Raw genomic sequence first — 16,066 nt, forward strand, 5'->3', positions numbered from 1 at the left:
CAGGCTCAGGAGTCTTAGGCAGGTAAGTCTGTGAGTGAGCTGTCCTTTCAGTTTTTGTTTGTTTATTTGTTTTGATAACCTCTTAACAGACCAAACTAAGGCATTTGCTGTTATATAAATATTCCTTTTGGTATATCCTGTCTTTGTTAAGCCATTTCCTCTGCCTAGAAACCCTTTATTCCAAGTACCCATTACATTTTTTAAAAATTATATATATTTTAGTTGTAGGTGAACACATACCTTTATTTTATTTTTATGTGATGCTGAGGATCAAACCCAGTGCTTCACAGGTGCTAGGCGAGCACTCTATCACTGAGCCACAACCCCAGCCCTATTTATTTATTTAGAGACAGGGTCTCACTGAGTTGCTTAGTGCCTTGCAGTTGCTGAGGCTGGCTTTGAACTCATGAATCTCCTGTCTCAGCCTCCTGAACTGCAGGGACAGGCACGTACCTCTGCACTGGGCCATCCATTACATCTTTAGAGGCCAAGTTTATACTACAAAACACTCTTGTTGTAGTTGTACATTTATTCAGCAAGTATTCATTCAGTGTCTGTACAAAGAACTGTTCTAGATTCTTACTCATCCCCTCAAGATGTATATGCTAACAGGGAAGAGATAATAAAACACACACACAATGTATGGAATATGACATACATCCATTTCCCTTCTGTACAAACTCAAGGGCTTGAGACATGCCTCACTCAAAATCTTTGTTTCCCTTCTGATATTCTGGATATTTTTTTAAAAAATATCTTTATTTTATTTATTTATTTAATGTGGTACTGAGGATCAAACCCAGTGCCTCACACATACGAGGCAAGTGCTCTACCACTGAGCCACAGCCACAGCCCTGGATATTTTTTATACAATGAAACATTAAATTGCTAAAGAGTAACTAGAGCTGTATTCAAATTCAATGAACTGAGGTTCTTTGTGTCTACCTATGCACCACTCTGTTGTTGAGAAGTTAACTTATGGTAAAAGATTTTTTTCTGGCCAAATACGCCTATTTTTTCTAATGGTATGGGTAAATATTGTGGGCTCTTGAATTGGGAGTCTGAGTTCAAAAGGTATCTGCTAATCCCGTAGCCTTAGTTATACAAACACAAAAGGGCAAATTGAAGTTTTGGGAATAACTATTTAAATGATATTAGCTATGATGTTATTGAGAGAAGTATATGCTTGATTTAAATATTCATGGACACTTCTGTTAGAATATAGGCATTTTGGGAAAATTCTGAAAGAGAAGTAATTTCAAACAGATCTTTTTGAAAAACATAACTTTATAACTGAAAAAAATGAGCATTTGATTAGGATTTTAAAGAATCCAGAAAATACCTAAGCTTTCCTCCAAGCATATTTATTTAACCTAACACAATTTTATATACAAAGTGATCTGGACATGCTGCTTCAAAACATGATCCTTATTAATATCCTGATACGTTGGTTAAAAAGCAACTCACTCTAAAATAAATAAAAAAGTACCCAATGCATATTCAATGAATGGCTTAATCACTGCAACTTAACTAGTTTTGTAAGATGATTAACATAGTAGGATTGAGTCCCTATGACAGGCTGCTGGAGAACTGATGAGAGACATCAAGAGGCCATTTTGTGCACTGCCACGGTGATGCCATCATGTTTTTGGATCATAATGTTCCTGAAAAAAAAAAAAAGGAAAATATTCAATAAAATGTTAACAAGTGGGACTTCAGTATAAGACTAAAATAACATCATATTTCTATGTATGATAGCAATAAATTAGCACAACAAAAACATTTCGGTGTACTTAATGAAAATATAAAAATAAAATTAATTCTTAATCTTACTATTCACAGATACTGTCAATATTTTCCTGTTTTTTTTCCCCTTAACATTAAAATTTTTTTAATCTAATTAATTATACACAACAGCAAAATGCATTTCGTTTCATTGTACACAGCACAACTTTTCATTTCTCAGGTTGTACAGGACGTAGAATCACACCATTTGTGTAATCGTGTGTACCTAGGGTAATGATGTTCGTCTCATTCCACCATCTTTCCGTGTATGCTACTTTCTGACTCTTTTTTATCTAATGCAGATTTTTTTCTTTCTACAAAACTGTGATCCTATTGTGCATAATTTTGATCCCCCCCCCATGTACTATTATCCTACAGTTCCTCCCTTGGAATATCCTTAGTATGTCTATTATTATAGAGGTTACTATTTGATCAGTCTTCTTTTGTGCAATTTTATTACTTTTTCTTGTAGACTGATAATTCATGAAAATTCTTACTCATTACTGAAAAGTCATTGTGGCTTGAAAGCACAATTAATTTTAGAGGTCAGCGTGTTCCTGTGGTTCCATAGGTGAAGAATTCCCTCCCAAATACTCTGAGGAATCACTGACACAGGACAGACTTTCCAGGGAATTTTCAGAATAAAAGGAAAGGAAGGGGGCTGGGAAGGGGGCTCAATGGTAGAACGCTTGCCTAGCATGTGTGAGGCACTGGGTTCAATTCTCAGCACCACATATAAACAAGTAAAGATCCATTGACAGCTATTTAAAAAAAAAAAAAGGAAGGGAATCACTGACATCTACTTACCCATTATCTGATTCTAGGCACACCACAGGAATATCAGTGGGGTCAGAGGTTAGCTTAGCTGCTTGTTGGGCTAGAACAGATATAACCCCAGCATGTTCATCTGACAGAGTCCCACGACCTGGAAAATAGATGACATCATGTTACCTGACTGTCTTCAAACAAGTACAGAGCTATAGTAGTATCTCCCTTTGAATTAGGAACTGATATGAAATTATTTTCCTTGATATTCAGCTGGTTATATCAGGAAGAAAGTCAAGCAACAATCCTTGAAAGTTATAAATGACAATTTTCAAAGTCGTTCCCATCACCATCTCTAAACATCATCTTCTCAAGCACATAAGGAAGTTGTAATTCAAGTCAATTTAAAGTCATAAATTCATTTTATACAGTTTACTAAAATCAAGAAGTTCAAGAGAAATTAACAAAAAGCAGTCAATAAGAACAAATTAATTTAGGGCTGGGGTTGTAGCCCAGTGGTAGAGCGCTTGCCTAGCATGCATGAGGCACAGAGTTCGATCCTCATCACCACATGGAAATAAAATATTGTGTCCACCTAACACTAAAAAATAAGTATTAAAAAACAAATTATAAGAAATTAATAAGGGGGCTGGGGATGTGGTAGCGCGCTCGCCTCACATGTGTGTGGCCCGGGTTCGATCCTCAGCACCACATACAAAGATGTTGTGTCTGCCAAAAGCTTAAAAAAATAAATAAAAATTCTCTCTCTCTAAAAAAAAAAAAAAAGAAGAAGAAGAAATTAATAAGAACAAATTAATTTAGTGAAATTAATTCCTTTTGAGAAATCTGATTTTCTTTTACCGAGTTCAACCTCAAAGGACATATTTGTATTTTGTCAGGAGATAAGAGGTAAGATCACCTTAATAGCATATGTGAATATTCTGTAAGCAATTCTTTCTTTTTTGTTCTGGTTCTTGGGATTGATCCCAGGGTGATTAACCACTGAGCCACATCCCTAGCCCTTTTAATTTTGAGACGGGGTCTTGCTAAATTGCTGAGGCTGGCTTTGAACTTGTGATCCTCCTGCCTGTCTTCTGAGCCACTGGGATTTATAGGCATGCACCACACGCCTGGCCCTGACTCAGAACTTTTTGATAACATTTTATAATATAATTAAATGTGGGGTCCCAAATACAAAAATTAATTACTAAGTTTACAATAGACTTTTACACATAAAAGCAACATAAGCTTAACTGTGCCTTAAATTAAGAGAACAGACTTGCCACCACGACAAACTATAGATTCACTATTGTTATAGAAAACATTCACTGACACAGTGTAGTCTTCAAACACTTTGAAGTTTTTTCAGAAAATGATTCAGTTTTAGATTTCTACGCGTGAATTTCAGTCTTTCCATTACTGAGCCTGGCAAACTCTTCAAAAAGTTGACCTTTTTCCTCCAATGAGTATATAAAAATGACTAAGTTACAGATTACCAAAATGGTGCCAGGCACATTAAGCACATTATTCTACTATTATTGCCATTATTAAACAACACCCCACTTGTTTAATAGATAACTGGAAACTCTGAAGCGCTGAAAGATTCTTTTTGGTCCAAGTTCACATTACTAACAAATGGAAGAATGGGTTGAACTTTGATGTGTTCGATTTTCAAATCCCTGTTTTGACTGCCTACTAATTTCTTGTTAAGAGTAATTGGGCTAGCATGTAATTGGGCTAACAAATAACACCACCCACCTTGCAGGGGTACTGTGAAAATCTGACACATCTTAACAGTTCCAGTATAATGAATTCAATAAATGGTAATTGTTGTCACTATCTGAAGTCCTTTCTAGACCCAATGTAAAATGATTCAAATACCATTTATGTAGACAACTATTTTGTACTACAATGATAAGAAAAATTTATATTCTTTTTTAAAAAAATATTTTTTTAGACTGACACAATACCTTTATTTTATGCATCTTTATGTGGTGATGAGGATCAAATCCAGGGCCTCACATATGCCAGACAAGTGCTCTACTGCTGAGCCATACCCCCAGCCCCAGCCCAAACGTTTCTATTCTTTATGTGCCAATTAAAAAGTTTTAATTTTCTAATCTTATCTGGAAAGAATCTCTACTCCCACAAAAATTCTCAGAAACTGCCAAGGTAAGGGGAAATAAAAGCTAGAGCATGGTAGTGTAACAGGCTCCACATTAACCTTATATAGGGATTGGATAAAACACTTACAGCCCAGATTAAGTCCTTGTGAATCTGTGCACAGGACTCCAACAATGGACGGATTCTTCATTCTAATTCCAGGAACACATAAAAATATTTAAATAATTACACCAAGTACAGACTTTCTGTGTACCAGACATTTTAAAAATGCTTTGAGTATTTCCCAATCTTTCTTCATTACCACACCCAAAAAATTAAGTTATATAATTTATTTAAATAAAAGGTTTTCTGAGAAAAGACTGTCAAGTGCTGCTGAACTTTCAAGGGCCACAATATTGCAATATCTAGGATTTTTTTTTTTGCCTTTGTTATAGATGTATGCTTTAGCATATGAACTCGTTTATGTTGAAAAGCTTATTAGGAGTTCCCTCCTAGAGAGAAGAGAGAAACTGGACACTGGCGGCAGACAGGTGTCTCCCTCTATGCCTTATACGTTTCCAATTTTGAATTTCATATAGATACTAGAAAAATTTAAGGGACGATACATTTCCTTAAGTTCCAAGTAACCAGAAGATTACATACACGAGAAGAGAAACGTGTGTGTGTTTACACTGCAGGGCTCAATGCACATCCGGTATTCCCCAAAATTAATCCGTTTCCCAAGCTTGACGAACCACGGTGACCTTACAGACTGTTTAAAAGCCACAGATGGCTTGAGCCCAAGAGACCTGGTGAGGAAGTGTTCGGAGGCCAGCGGGATTTTAATTCCGGGTCACCCACTCCTTCTGAGTCCCAGGGCTCAAGTAGAACTCGGGGCGTCCCCCAAACTCCCCGGCCAACACCCGCAGCTCTCTCCATTTGTCCCACCCAAATCCCCCTAGTGCGACCTCAGGACAGCCGGAAGGGCCCGCGCTACTCACGTATCCTCCAAGTGCTGCTCCAAAGTCGCCTCCATCCCGCTCGAAAGCCACCCCGGCGCCGGTCCTCCGTTACAGGCCTTGGTCACATGACGCGGAGGAGGTACGCACTCAGACGGCGCCTCCAAAGGGACCAAATTCATAGAGGCGCAGCGTCCGCGTTTTTTGCCGGTAAACATCACTGCGCTCCCGCTCGCGCGGGGCAGAGACCCACGAGAGTTCTGCTACCGTGGTGAACCACGCCTGGCTGCTCCGCAGAACCGGAGGCGCGGGTTTCGCCCCAGAGGCAAGACGTCCACAGCTGGACCTCTCTGGCACTTGACTTTTGCGATTTTTTAACCTTCGGATTACTCGGATTACGGTTTAAACGACTCCAAGTTCTGGCTCGCGCCGGCTCTCGTTCGAGTTTTACTGTAACCCGTGGGTCAGGCCGGGTGTCATCTGGGCAGAGGGGCAGGTACCCAGAAGAGGCAGGGCCGCAGGGTCTGAAGGTCTGAGATCGCACACTGACAAAGTGTCGGAACTTTAACAAAGGCAGATACTCATAGCGAAGGCTCAGAAAGTTTTTGAGGGGAATAGTGGCTTTTAAGTCATACCTCTTGAGACAACTGGTAGGAGTACCCAGTTTAAACATGACTTTATTTTTATTTTTTTTTTAAAGGAAAAAGAGCCATCCATAGTCCCACTGTCCAGAGATTACTGTTAATCCCTTGGAGAATATCCTTTTCAGATGGCTAGCTTTGCAAGTGTGTACTTTGACCGTTTATTTTTTAAAATTTTTTTAAAGCAAGTTCAGCATACATACTGGACATAAAATTCTGTATTTCACAGAATTTAACATAAATATTTTTTCATGAGACTAGTATTCACTTGCATCCTTTGCAACAGGGCAAATTATTCCATGTTATAGCTATATCTTGATTGAATTAACCAAACTCTTATTAATGTCCAGTTAGGATGCTTATAGTGTTTTTGTTGTTGTGTGTGTGTTTTGGCTGCTGCAATCCTGAGTGAATATCCTCATTGCCAGATATTTGGGTCAAAGGACATAGTAATTTTTAGGATTGTTGATATATACTCTGCAGAGATGTGGTGCCAAGTTACATTCAGATGTGTAGCATTTTGATGGAAGTGGGGTGTATCTGTGGACTCTCCTATCCCTCCTGGGTCTCTACCCTCTCTTGTGCATCTTTCCCTGCACTGTTTTTTCCAATGCTGTGACCAGCATCTTCATTTTATCTTCTGATCAGGGGCCCAGCTCCAGAGCTCTTCAGAACTTGAATTCAGAGTCCTTCTTCACTACAAAGTGGTTGTGATGAAACTTGCAGAATTTTAATTAAAAAAAAATTCTAGTTTGGGTGTTGTAATTTGGTGGATTTGAACTCTTGTTCTAGAGAATTTATGTTGTTAGGAACAGCACAATGTAGGCCATACAAATTTTAGAACAGCAGTTTAAAACTATTCTTGAAAGATAGGGTTAGTAGGGCTGGAGTTGTGGCTTAGTGGTAGTGTGTGAGGCACTGGGTTCGATTCTCAGCACCACATAAAAATAAAGACAATAAAGTCCATCAATAACTAAAAATATATTTTAAAAAAGATAAGGTTAGTGGTAGAGTACTTGCCTAGCACGTGTGAGGCCCTAGGTTCGATCCTCAGCATTGCATAAAAAAATAAGTGAATAAAATAAAGGTATTGAGTCCATGCACAACTATGACTTGAAGAGGTTTGTGCCAGGGTCTAGGGAAGTCAGCCTGCTTCCTGCCAGAAGTCATGCCAAGGAAGCTGCTCATCTCTGTACCACCTCCTTGTGGTTCCATGTGCTAAAGCTTTGCAGGGCTCTAGTTTTCTAAAGCTTCACAGTCTGTCCAAATAGAAATATAATGTGAGTCATATTTGTAATTTTAAATGCCCTGATAGCCATAATAAAAAGTAAAACAAATTAATTTTAATAACATTTTTAATCCAAAATATCATTTTAACATGCAATCAATAAAAATAAAGATAGCTTACACTTTTTCAACTATAGCATGCCTTGAAAATCCAATGTATATTTTACACTTAGAGCACATTTCAATCAAGCCTAACCACATTTCAAATGCTCAATAGCTGTAGGTGGCTAGTGACTATGACACTGGCCAATGTAGCTTCAGGGTATCTCAGCTGATCTCAAAGCCAGATCAATGATTAAAGGATTCTCAGAAGGGCTGCTGATTACTTTTTAAGTTGTAAGGAATGCCTTTGAAAGGCAAAGGAGAAAGTAGGGAGAGAATGGCATCTGACCCACAGCCTTGTCATTCGGGAAATGATGTGGGAAGGCAAGCTTTCCATACCACCCCCTCTTTCTCTGCCCTGCTGTCCTCCTGCCCCTGAGCAGGAAGGCAGAGGGAAAGGAATAGTGAATAGAAGCTGGGCAAGTGCTGGGGGACTGGAGTGGTGCTGCAGGAGTTATCTGACCCCTAATTGTTTTCCACCTTCTTCAGCTCAATAGGATATTTGATGAAACTTTATTCTTGGTTTTGAATACAAGTGACCATTTCTGGGGGTAATAGTGTTTCAGAGCAAGTCCCATCCATGTTAGCCAAAGTGATTCCACTACCAGTTGTTTGCAGTCCCACAGATAAGATATCAAACAAGTCATGCATAGTAGCAGATGGGAGTTTATTAGAAAGGAAAAGGAAGGGGGAAAGGGGACTCAGGTAGGGGAGAGAGAGGGAGAGAGTGGATTGTCTCAGAGGAGAGGGACAACACATTCCCCTTTTTCTCCATTTTTATTGGGGGTCCCAGGGACGTTTCCTAGCAAGTTCTGTCCAGGTCCATTCCTCAGCATTTTTTTTCCAGACAGGGTCTAAATTGCTGAGGCTGGCCTCAAACTTGCATTCCTTCTACTTCAGCCTCCCAAATTGCTGGGATTACAGGCATGCTCCACCACTCCACTTTCGACTGATAGTAGGATAACATCAGACTTTCAAGTCCTTGCTGTGCTTGGTTTTACCCCGTGGATGGGAGACTTTACTGTAGTAATGAGGTGTAAAAGATCCAAAGGCAACTCTGGGTCACATTGGCCCATGCTGATTGGTTCTATTCTAATTGGGACTTGTTCTTACAGATTTTATCATTGGGGAAGTTTATTTCTATTTATCTTATCTTTCTGTGTCCTAGAAACTAATTCTTATGTGCAGGGAGGACTCTTTGGGCTCAAATTTCTCCTGAAGATAACAGGTTATTTGCTGACAATATAATGTATCCTATTGACTTAAGGCAAACAGTGCCAGGACAACCTCAGGCAATTTTTTTTTTTTTTTAAGAAAGCATGTGGGATCTGTAAACCCAGCAACTCAGGAGGCTGAGGCAGGAGGCTCATAAGTTCGAGGCCAGCCTCAGAAACTTATTAGACCCTGTCTCAAAATAAAATATAAAAAGGGCTTGGGATATGGCTCAGTGATTAAGTACGTTTGGGTTCAGTCCCGCATACAGAGAGAGAGAGAGAGAGAGAGAGAGAGAGAGAGAGAGAGAGAGAGAGAAAGCACATGGGGTTCAGCACAGAAGGCCCAGTCTATAGAGTCATCTTCTTGACTTCCATGTTTCCACCACTCATGTCTGTGTCTGTTTGATACTTAAGAGAAGGTCCATAGCACCCACAATAAGGTATTTGTCCTATTGTATTCTCCATTTCTGCATCCTGAGAGCCACAGAGTAAATAGGAATATAATCAATACTCACTGGCGAGTCTAATGGCATATTTTTCTGTATGTATGGTACTGGGGGTTGAACCCAGGGACACTCTACCACTAAGTTACATCCCCAGCCCTTTTTATTTTATTTTTGAGATGAGGTCTTGCTGAGTTGCTGAGGCTGGCTTTGAACTTGTGATCCTCCTGCCTCAGCTTCCTGAGTTGCTGGGATTACAGGCATTTGCCACTGTGCCCAGCTTGATGACATATTTTGGAAAGGACTCTGTAACAGAGAACCATCATGTCCTGAACATTGACCACTTTTAGTCTCTTCTTTCTTCTTCCTCCATAAATAAGCTCTTGGAAATGAAATTCCCAGGAGGGTTCATTAGAGAATGCCAGAGTCCACATGTCCTGACTGAGGGTGGGACAGAAGTGCAGGGGGTCTCAGACCTTGTGTGTCAGTCCAGTGCTGTTGGACCAAAACAACCCTAACCCCTCTTCCTTGACCTAGCAGAATTCTCCTGAGAGGCCCATTTAAAAAGTGCAGCTCTAATAGTGGGTTCAGCTCCCTTCTGGATGCAGAGTCTCTGTACTAGACTGTGGTCACTCTCTCAAGTGTTTGGGGTCACAGGCCTTCAGTGGAATAAGCCCTTATGAGCCACCAGAGGGCACCAAGGCCACAGAAAGCCCTGATCAGATGAAGGGTCTGGGGTGAGGGAAAGGAATCTGTGTCTTTTGAGATACCGTTGATAGAAAATAGTGAGGAGGGCATCATGCTAGGTGGGCGGGCTTGGAATCAGATGTAGACTTGAATCCTGTCTTGGCCACTGACTACCATATGACTTCTCAGCCCCAGAGGGTACCTCTATGATGTAGAGGTATACCAGGGTGTAGGGAAGAGTATAGAGGTATATTATGTAAGGGGCTGGTGCATTGTGGACATCAGTCTGAGTAAGGAAACCTGTTTGTTTCTTCAGGTTGTTTATTATCTAGGTGAAGGCTGAGAATGTAGCTCAGTGGTAGAGCGCTTGCCCAGCATGCAGGAAGCCCTGGATTTGGTCCCCAGCACTGCAGAAGGAAAGAAAGAATAATAATAATAATAATAATAATAATAATAATAATATAATCTATGTGAAGATGGACATAGAAAAAGTTCAAAATAAGAGCAGAACAACTATAAGCATCAAGCAGTCTAGTGCTCATGAGAGAGGCTAGGTTTATATAGCTTCTTTTTAGAACTGTGTTAAATGAGGTTATTATGGTTTGGATGAGAGGTGTCCCCCAAAAGCTCACATGGGAGACAATGCAAGAAGGTTCAGAGGAGAAATGGGTTACAAGAGCCTTAACCCAACCAGTGAATTAATCCCCTGATGGGATTAATTGAGTGGTAACTGAAGGTAGGTGGGGTAGGGCTGGAGGAGGTGGTGCATTGTGGGTGTGGCTTTGGGGTATATATTTTTTATCTGGTGAGTGAATTCTGTCTCTCTGCTTCCTGATCATCAAGTGAGCCGCTTCCCTCCACGACACTCTCCTGCCATGATGTTCTACCTCACCTCGAGCCCTGAGGAATGGAGCTTACTGTCTGTAGACTGAGACCCCTGAAACTGTGTGAGCCTGCAAATAAACTTTTCCTCCCCTAAAATTGTTCTGGTCAGATCTTTTAGTCACAGCAGCAAAAAAGCTAAGTAAAACAGAAATAATTAATTAGACTTTTTAAATGTATTTCTTATAATAATAGGCTTTTCTGTAGTATAAAAATTATAAAACACAATGAGGAAAAACAGTCAACTGAAATTCTAGCCCTAACTGTAATGTAAAATAGCTAAATAGAATGCAGTAAGATTTGCATAAGTTGGAGATGGGAAAGGCACTTTTTAGGATCACAAGCTGCCTTCCACCTAAAGCCTCTCACCCCAATGGAGCTGAGACACAGCACCCTGGTGGGGAGCACCTCTACCTTTCCAAAGCCGCTACTATTATGTCCCCTTTTACAGTTAAAATCCTGAGGCTCAGAAGATCAGAATTTGCTCAAGATCACCCTGCTGGCAAGAGATGGAACTGAACTATTATCCTCCCTCTGTCACTTCAGTCCTGGCACAGTGATAGAAGGAAGTGATAGAAGGGAGTGGGGCTGTTTGGGAGGCCCTGTCCAGATCCCTTATTCTACAGAGAAGGAACCTGAGGCTCTGAGAAGGGTTCCATTTGAGATCTTTTACTGATTGAGACCTTTTACTTCAGATTTTTAACTTTCTTTTGAAATCCAACTCTATGGTGCTTCCAGATGCTGCCCCAGAGCTTTAGTTCAACCAGCTCCAGAGACATTCATTGTGATGGATTGAAAGGTGTCTCCCCAAGATTCATATGTAGGGTCCTAACCCCCAGAATCTCAGAATGTGACTTCCTTGGAAGATAGGACCTTTGTAGACATAATCCAGTTAAAATGAGGTTATTAGAGTAGACCCTCATCCAGTATGATTGTGTCCTTATCTAAAGAGAAAATTTGGACTCAGAAGTGCTTAGAGGAAAGATAACAGGAGGTCATAGAGGGAGCAGACAGCCATCTCTAAGCAAGGAGACAGGCCAAGAACAGATCCTCCCTCACAACCCTCAGAAGTAACAAACCCTGCCAATACCTTGATTTTGGACTTCCACCTTGCAGACTTGTGAGATAATGCATTTCTGTTTGGTTAAGCCACCTAGTGGGCTGGGGATGTGGCTCAAGCGGTATCGTGCGTGAGGCCCGGGTTCGATCCTCGGCACCACATACAAACAAAGATGTTGTGTCCACCGAGAACTAAAAAATAAAATACTAAAAAATTTTCTCTCTCTTTCTTAAAAAAAAAAAAAAAGCCACCCAGTTTGTGGTATTTTGTTATGGCGTTCCCAGGAGACCAATATGCCCACATATCCATAAATCTGCAAGTCGAAACTGGTAGTCCCCCATTCCTACAAGGACTGGTTGAGAAGATCGCCCTCCCAGGGACAAAAGGAGATGATTTGTCCAGTCTGCCCCCAGACTTGCTACTTGGCTAAGATATGCTTCTTTTTTTGGACATGGACCATGGTAGCATGACACACTTGCCTTTGACCTTGAATCTGCTTTATGTCTCTGAATTTGACCTATAGAAAATGCTCAATAAATGTGTGTAGAAGAAGTGAGTGGGAAAATAGGCTCCTGGCCACTCTAATTCTCTTCAAGTAATGGGTTGGGCAGGGCAGTTAGGTATAGGCTGTCAGTGGATGGAAGGTGAAGTTGGTCATTGTCACATAAAGTTTAGAGCTGACCTCAAGGTCTGGAAGACACAGTGAAATATATTTTAGATGACTCAGGGTGGGCTAAAAAAGTTCCAGTGCAGGAAGCTATTTTCCCACTGCTTTATTAATTTTGCTACTAAGGATAAATGAGATGCAGACTTCTATATCCAAGTCTTCATTAGATGCCCAGTTAATGCAGCCGTGACAAATGGGAATGAAACCCCTTATGAATAAAAAAAAGATCAACCCAGTATAAAAAATTGCAGAGCAGAAAAAAGAAAATTTAGAGGAGCTGATAAAATACCGTAGCCTTAATTAGACTGTCTGCATCACACATCAAATCAGCCTTAATGCCAAGATTTATTGGCCATGGAACTGGGTAAATGAAATAAGTGCTTGAAAATAAATGGAAAAGAAATCACCTATATTGCAATGTATCTGGAAGGCTGGCCTGCACTCAGGCTTGGCCAAATGTGGGTATGCAGCCGCTCTGTTGTATACCACTGATCCCACCAGTTACCAGTCCTGCTTCCTCACATGTTAACATATAACATTAAAGAAGCACGTGGAGGCAAGCACATAGATCAGGGTTTAATTTAAAAAGGAGTAACACAGACTTCTCCTGGGAGGGAGAAGGGAGCCATAGCTGGTATCCTGAGATATATCGCAAGAAGTGAGAGTGTTCTGCCTCTTTTATACATCCTAAATTTTCTTTGTTCTCTTGCTCTCTCCCCACTTATCTCTCTCCTTCCTGTATACGTGACTAGGCCCTGGAGATGGCCCAGGTGGGATGGCCCAGGAGTGGCCAAGGTCGAGTGATCTGAACAGGAGTGGGGCTCTGGGTGCATTAATTAACAACTTTTACAACTCCCTTTATTGGATCTGGGGCAGGTTATCTTGGTAAGGATGAAGGAAAGGCTCTGAGGAATTAACATTTCAATTCCTCAGGGGTGGTCTCCAACTTCCGGAGACCCAAACTGGCCTCTGTTCTCTTGATCCAATGCAATTTACCTATTTACACTGACTGCCTGCCTTAAATTCTGGCTTTACCACTCTACTGGACGTGCCTCCTTGGAGCCCCAGGTGGATGTCAAAACCCTGCTTGTGGGAGCACAATAGGTAGTGTGGTTAACTGGCCCTGCTGTTGTCCTGAAAAATCATCCTTGAGCAGTGAAATACATTTGTATCTTTTTTTTCCCACCACCTATACATTTAGTAAAGTGGTGAGAACTAGGTGTTACTGGTTCTCAGAGATGGCCCACTCAGTTCTCACAGTTCCACCATGGAACAGAGCAGGAACTTACTTTCTGACTGCCACAGTCCACCTTGAAATCCATGTTTAGATTTGAGAGCTTATTTGCTATCACAACATGTAATTAGCTTCTTGTGAGACTTTGGACAAGTTCTCTTATGCCTAATATCTGTTTAGATAGCGATAGTACCACTTCAAACAGTATTGTGATAATTCCAGGAGACAGAGCATACAAAGCTCCTAGCACAGTCTCAGAGACCACTGGAAGCACAGAATAAATTAAAGCTCTTTTTGTTTTTGGGATTCCAAGAAGTGAGGAGCTGAGACATTTGAAGTAGTCGATCACTCAGGGTTCTTATTTATTTTTTATTTTTAAAAAATTTTTTGGTACTAGGGATTGAACTCAGGGGCACTTGACCACTGAGCCACATCCCCAGCCCTATTTTGTATTTTATTTAGAGACAGGGTCTCACTGGGTTGCTTAGTGTCTTTCTTTTGCTGAGACTGGCTTTGAACTTAATGATCCTCCTGCTTCAGCCTCCTAAGCCACTGGAATTACAGGCATTGGCCACCACACCTAGCCCAGGGTTTTTAATTTTAAAGCAATAGTTGCTGACCATGGCTTATGGAGTATGAAAGGAAATTATTACAATGACATTAGGTAGCTCATGGAATTGGAAAGGCAAAAGAGCTAAAATCATGGCATTTGCAGGTAAATGGATGGAGTTAAAGAAGATAGTGCTAAGTGAAGTTAGCCAACCCCCCCCAAAAAAAAATGCTGAATGTTTTCTTTGATATAAGGAAGCTGATTCATAGTGGGATAGGGAGGAGGAACAAAGGATAGACTAACTCTAGATAGCACAGAGGGGTGGGAGGGGAAGAGAGGGGGCATGGCATTATTAATGATGGTTGAATGTGATGATCATTATTATCCAAAGTACACGTATGAGGACACGAACTGGTGTGAGTATACTATATATACAACCAGAGATATGCAAAATTGAGCTCTATGTATGTAATAAGAGTTGTAATGCATTCTGCTGTTATATATAAATAAAAAATAAAAGTAAAAAAAAAGAGCTCAGTCAAAGCTTCCAGTGCCAAAAGTTGTAATATGCCCAGGCTGCCCTTGCCCCTGGCAGGAATGTGCCACACCTGCCAGCTGCACAGGGGCCCCTTCTGCAGTAGGAATATAGCCCCACACCCACTGCTGCCCTTGCCAGCCAAGAGGAATTTTCCCAGAGCCTCTGAACTGAAGCCTAGGTACATTTGAAGGTGGAGCCTGAGTTACATGTCTGGCTTCTGTTGTAAGATCAGTTGGGGAGGAAACATTCTGCTTTCTGGAATTCTCATGAATACCTAAACCATAGCAAAGCCATTCATGGGGGGCTAGGTATCAAAGAAGCATTCCAAGTGTCTCTTTCAGGGGGCTTCTTGCTTTGCAGGGAGGAGATTCAGCTGGGACACCTATCGCCCCTTTCACAACTTGGAGAGCAACTTTTCTGGGCAGCATCCACCCCCTGGCCAAGGGGAGGGATGCATTCTGCCTTGTCTGGAGCATGAGCCCAGACTTACAGGAAGTTCAAGAGCACTGGTCATTTTACAAGGTTCATCTAGAGATAATGGCAGTAAAAAGGAGTCCCAGAGTCTAGGTGTTAGCTATGGCCTCACTGTAGATCCACAATTTCATTCCTTTATTGTTCCCTCACCCATAGTTTGCCAAATACTGTGCTTGGAACAACAGTAGAGCAGACAGGGTCCTCACTTCCTCACTCAAGGCTCGTGGTCTATACAGTAAATAAGATAGAAATAATGAAAAAGAAATCCCGAGTTGAGTTTTTGGAGAAGATACACTTTCCAGATGTGACAGTGACAGCAGTCTACATATACTTTTGGCCCTAGCCAGAGCCTGTGGCCAGTGCTGCAGTTTGCAGACACCAGATTCTAAGGAGAGGACTCAGGGTCAGGGAGCTGTCCCTCTCCACACCTTTCAGAAACAGAGCTGCCTCAGGGATGGGGTTGCGGGAAGAAGGAGAGAGGGAGGGAAAGGAGAATGAAAAGAGAAGCATCAGGACCAAGGCCTTCTCAACGTGTGTGTGTGTGTGTGTGTGTGTGTGTGTGTGTGTGTCTTTACCCTCCATGATGCCTAGATAAGCATCTGACTCTTGGAAGGTGGTCAGTAAACATCTGTTCTGTTAGAGAAGAACTCCCCATTGGAAACGTTGATCCTCTCC

General features: G+C 41.2%; 1 protein-coding gene and 1 long non-coding RNA gene across 2 annotated transcripts; one reads left to right on the forward strand and one right to left on the reverse strand.

Moving 5' to 3' along the window:
* Positions 1-511: 511 nt before the first annotated feature.
* Positions 512-5,982, reverse strand: Lamtor5 (late endosomal/lysosomal adaptor, MAPK and MTOR activator 5). The gene is made up of 4 exons (XM_005338120.5): positions 5,655-5,982; positions 4,804-4,865; positions 2,593-2,710; positions 512-1,664 (listed from the first exon to the last, which is right to left on the reverse strand). The coding sequence occupies exons 1-4, from the start codon at positions 5,828-5,830 to the stop codon at positions 1,604-1,606; spliced, it is 417 nt and encodes a 138-aa protein (XP_005338177.3). The 5' UTR covers positions 5,831-5,982; the 3' UTR covers positions 512-1,603.
* Positions 5,983-6,062: 80 nt separating this feature from the next.
* LOC144368236 (uncharacterized) lies at positions 6,063-10,967 on the forward strand. The gene is made up of 2 exons (XR_013428012.1): positions 6,063-10,722; positions 10,830-10,967. It is a non-coding gene; the product is annotated as an uncharacterized LOC144368236 (long non-coding RNA).
* The last annotated feature ends 5,099 nt before the right edge of the window (positions 10,968-16,066 follow it).

This window comes from Ictidomys tridecemlineatus, chromosome 11, assembly GCF_052094955.1.
Source record: "Ictidomys tridecemlineatus isolate mIctTri1 chromosome 11, mIctTri1.hap1, whole genome shotgun sequence".
NCBI lineage: Eukaryota > Metazoa > Chordata > Mammalia > Rodentia > Sciuridae > Ictidomys > Ictidomys tridecemlineatus.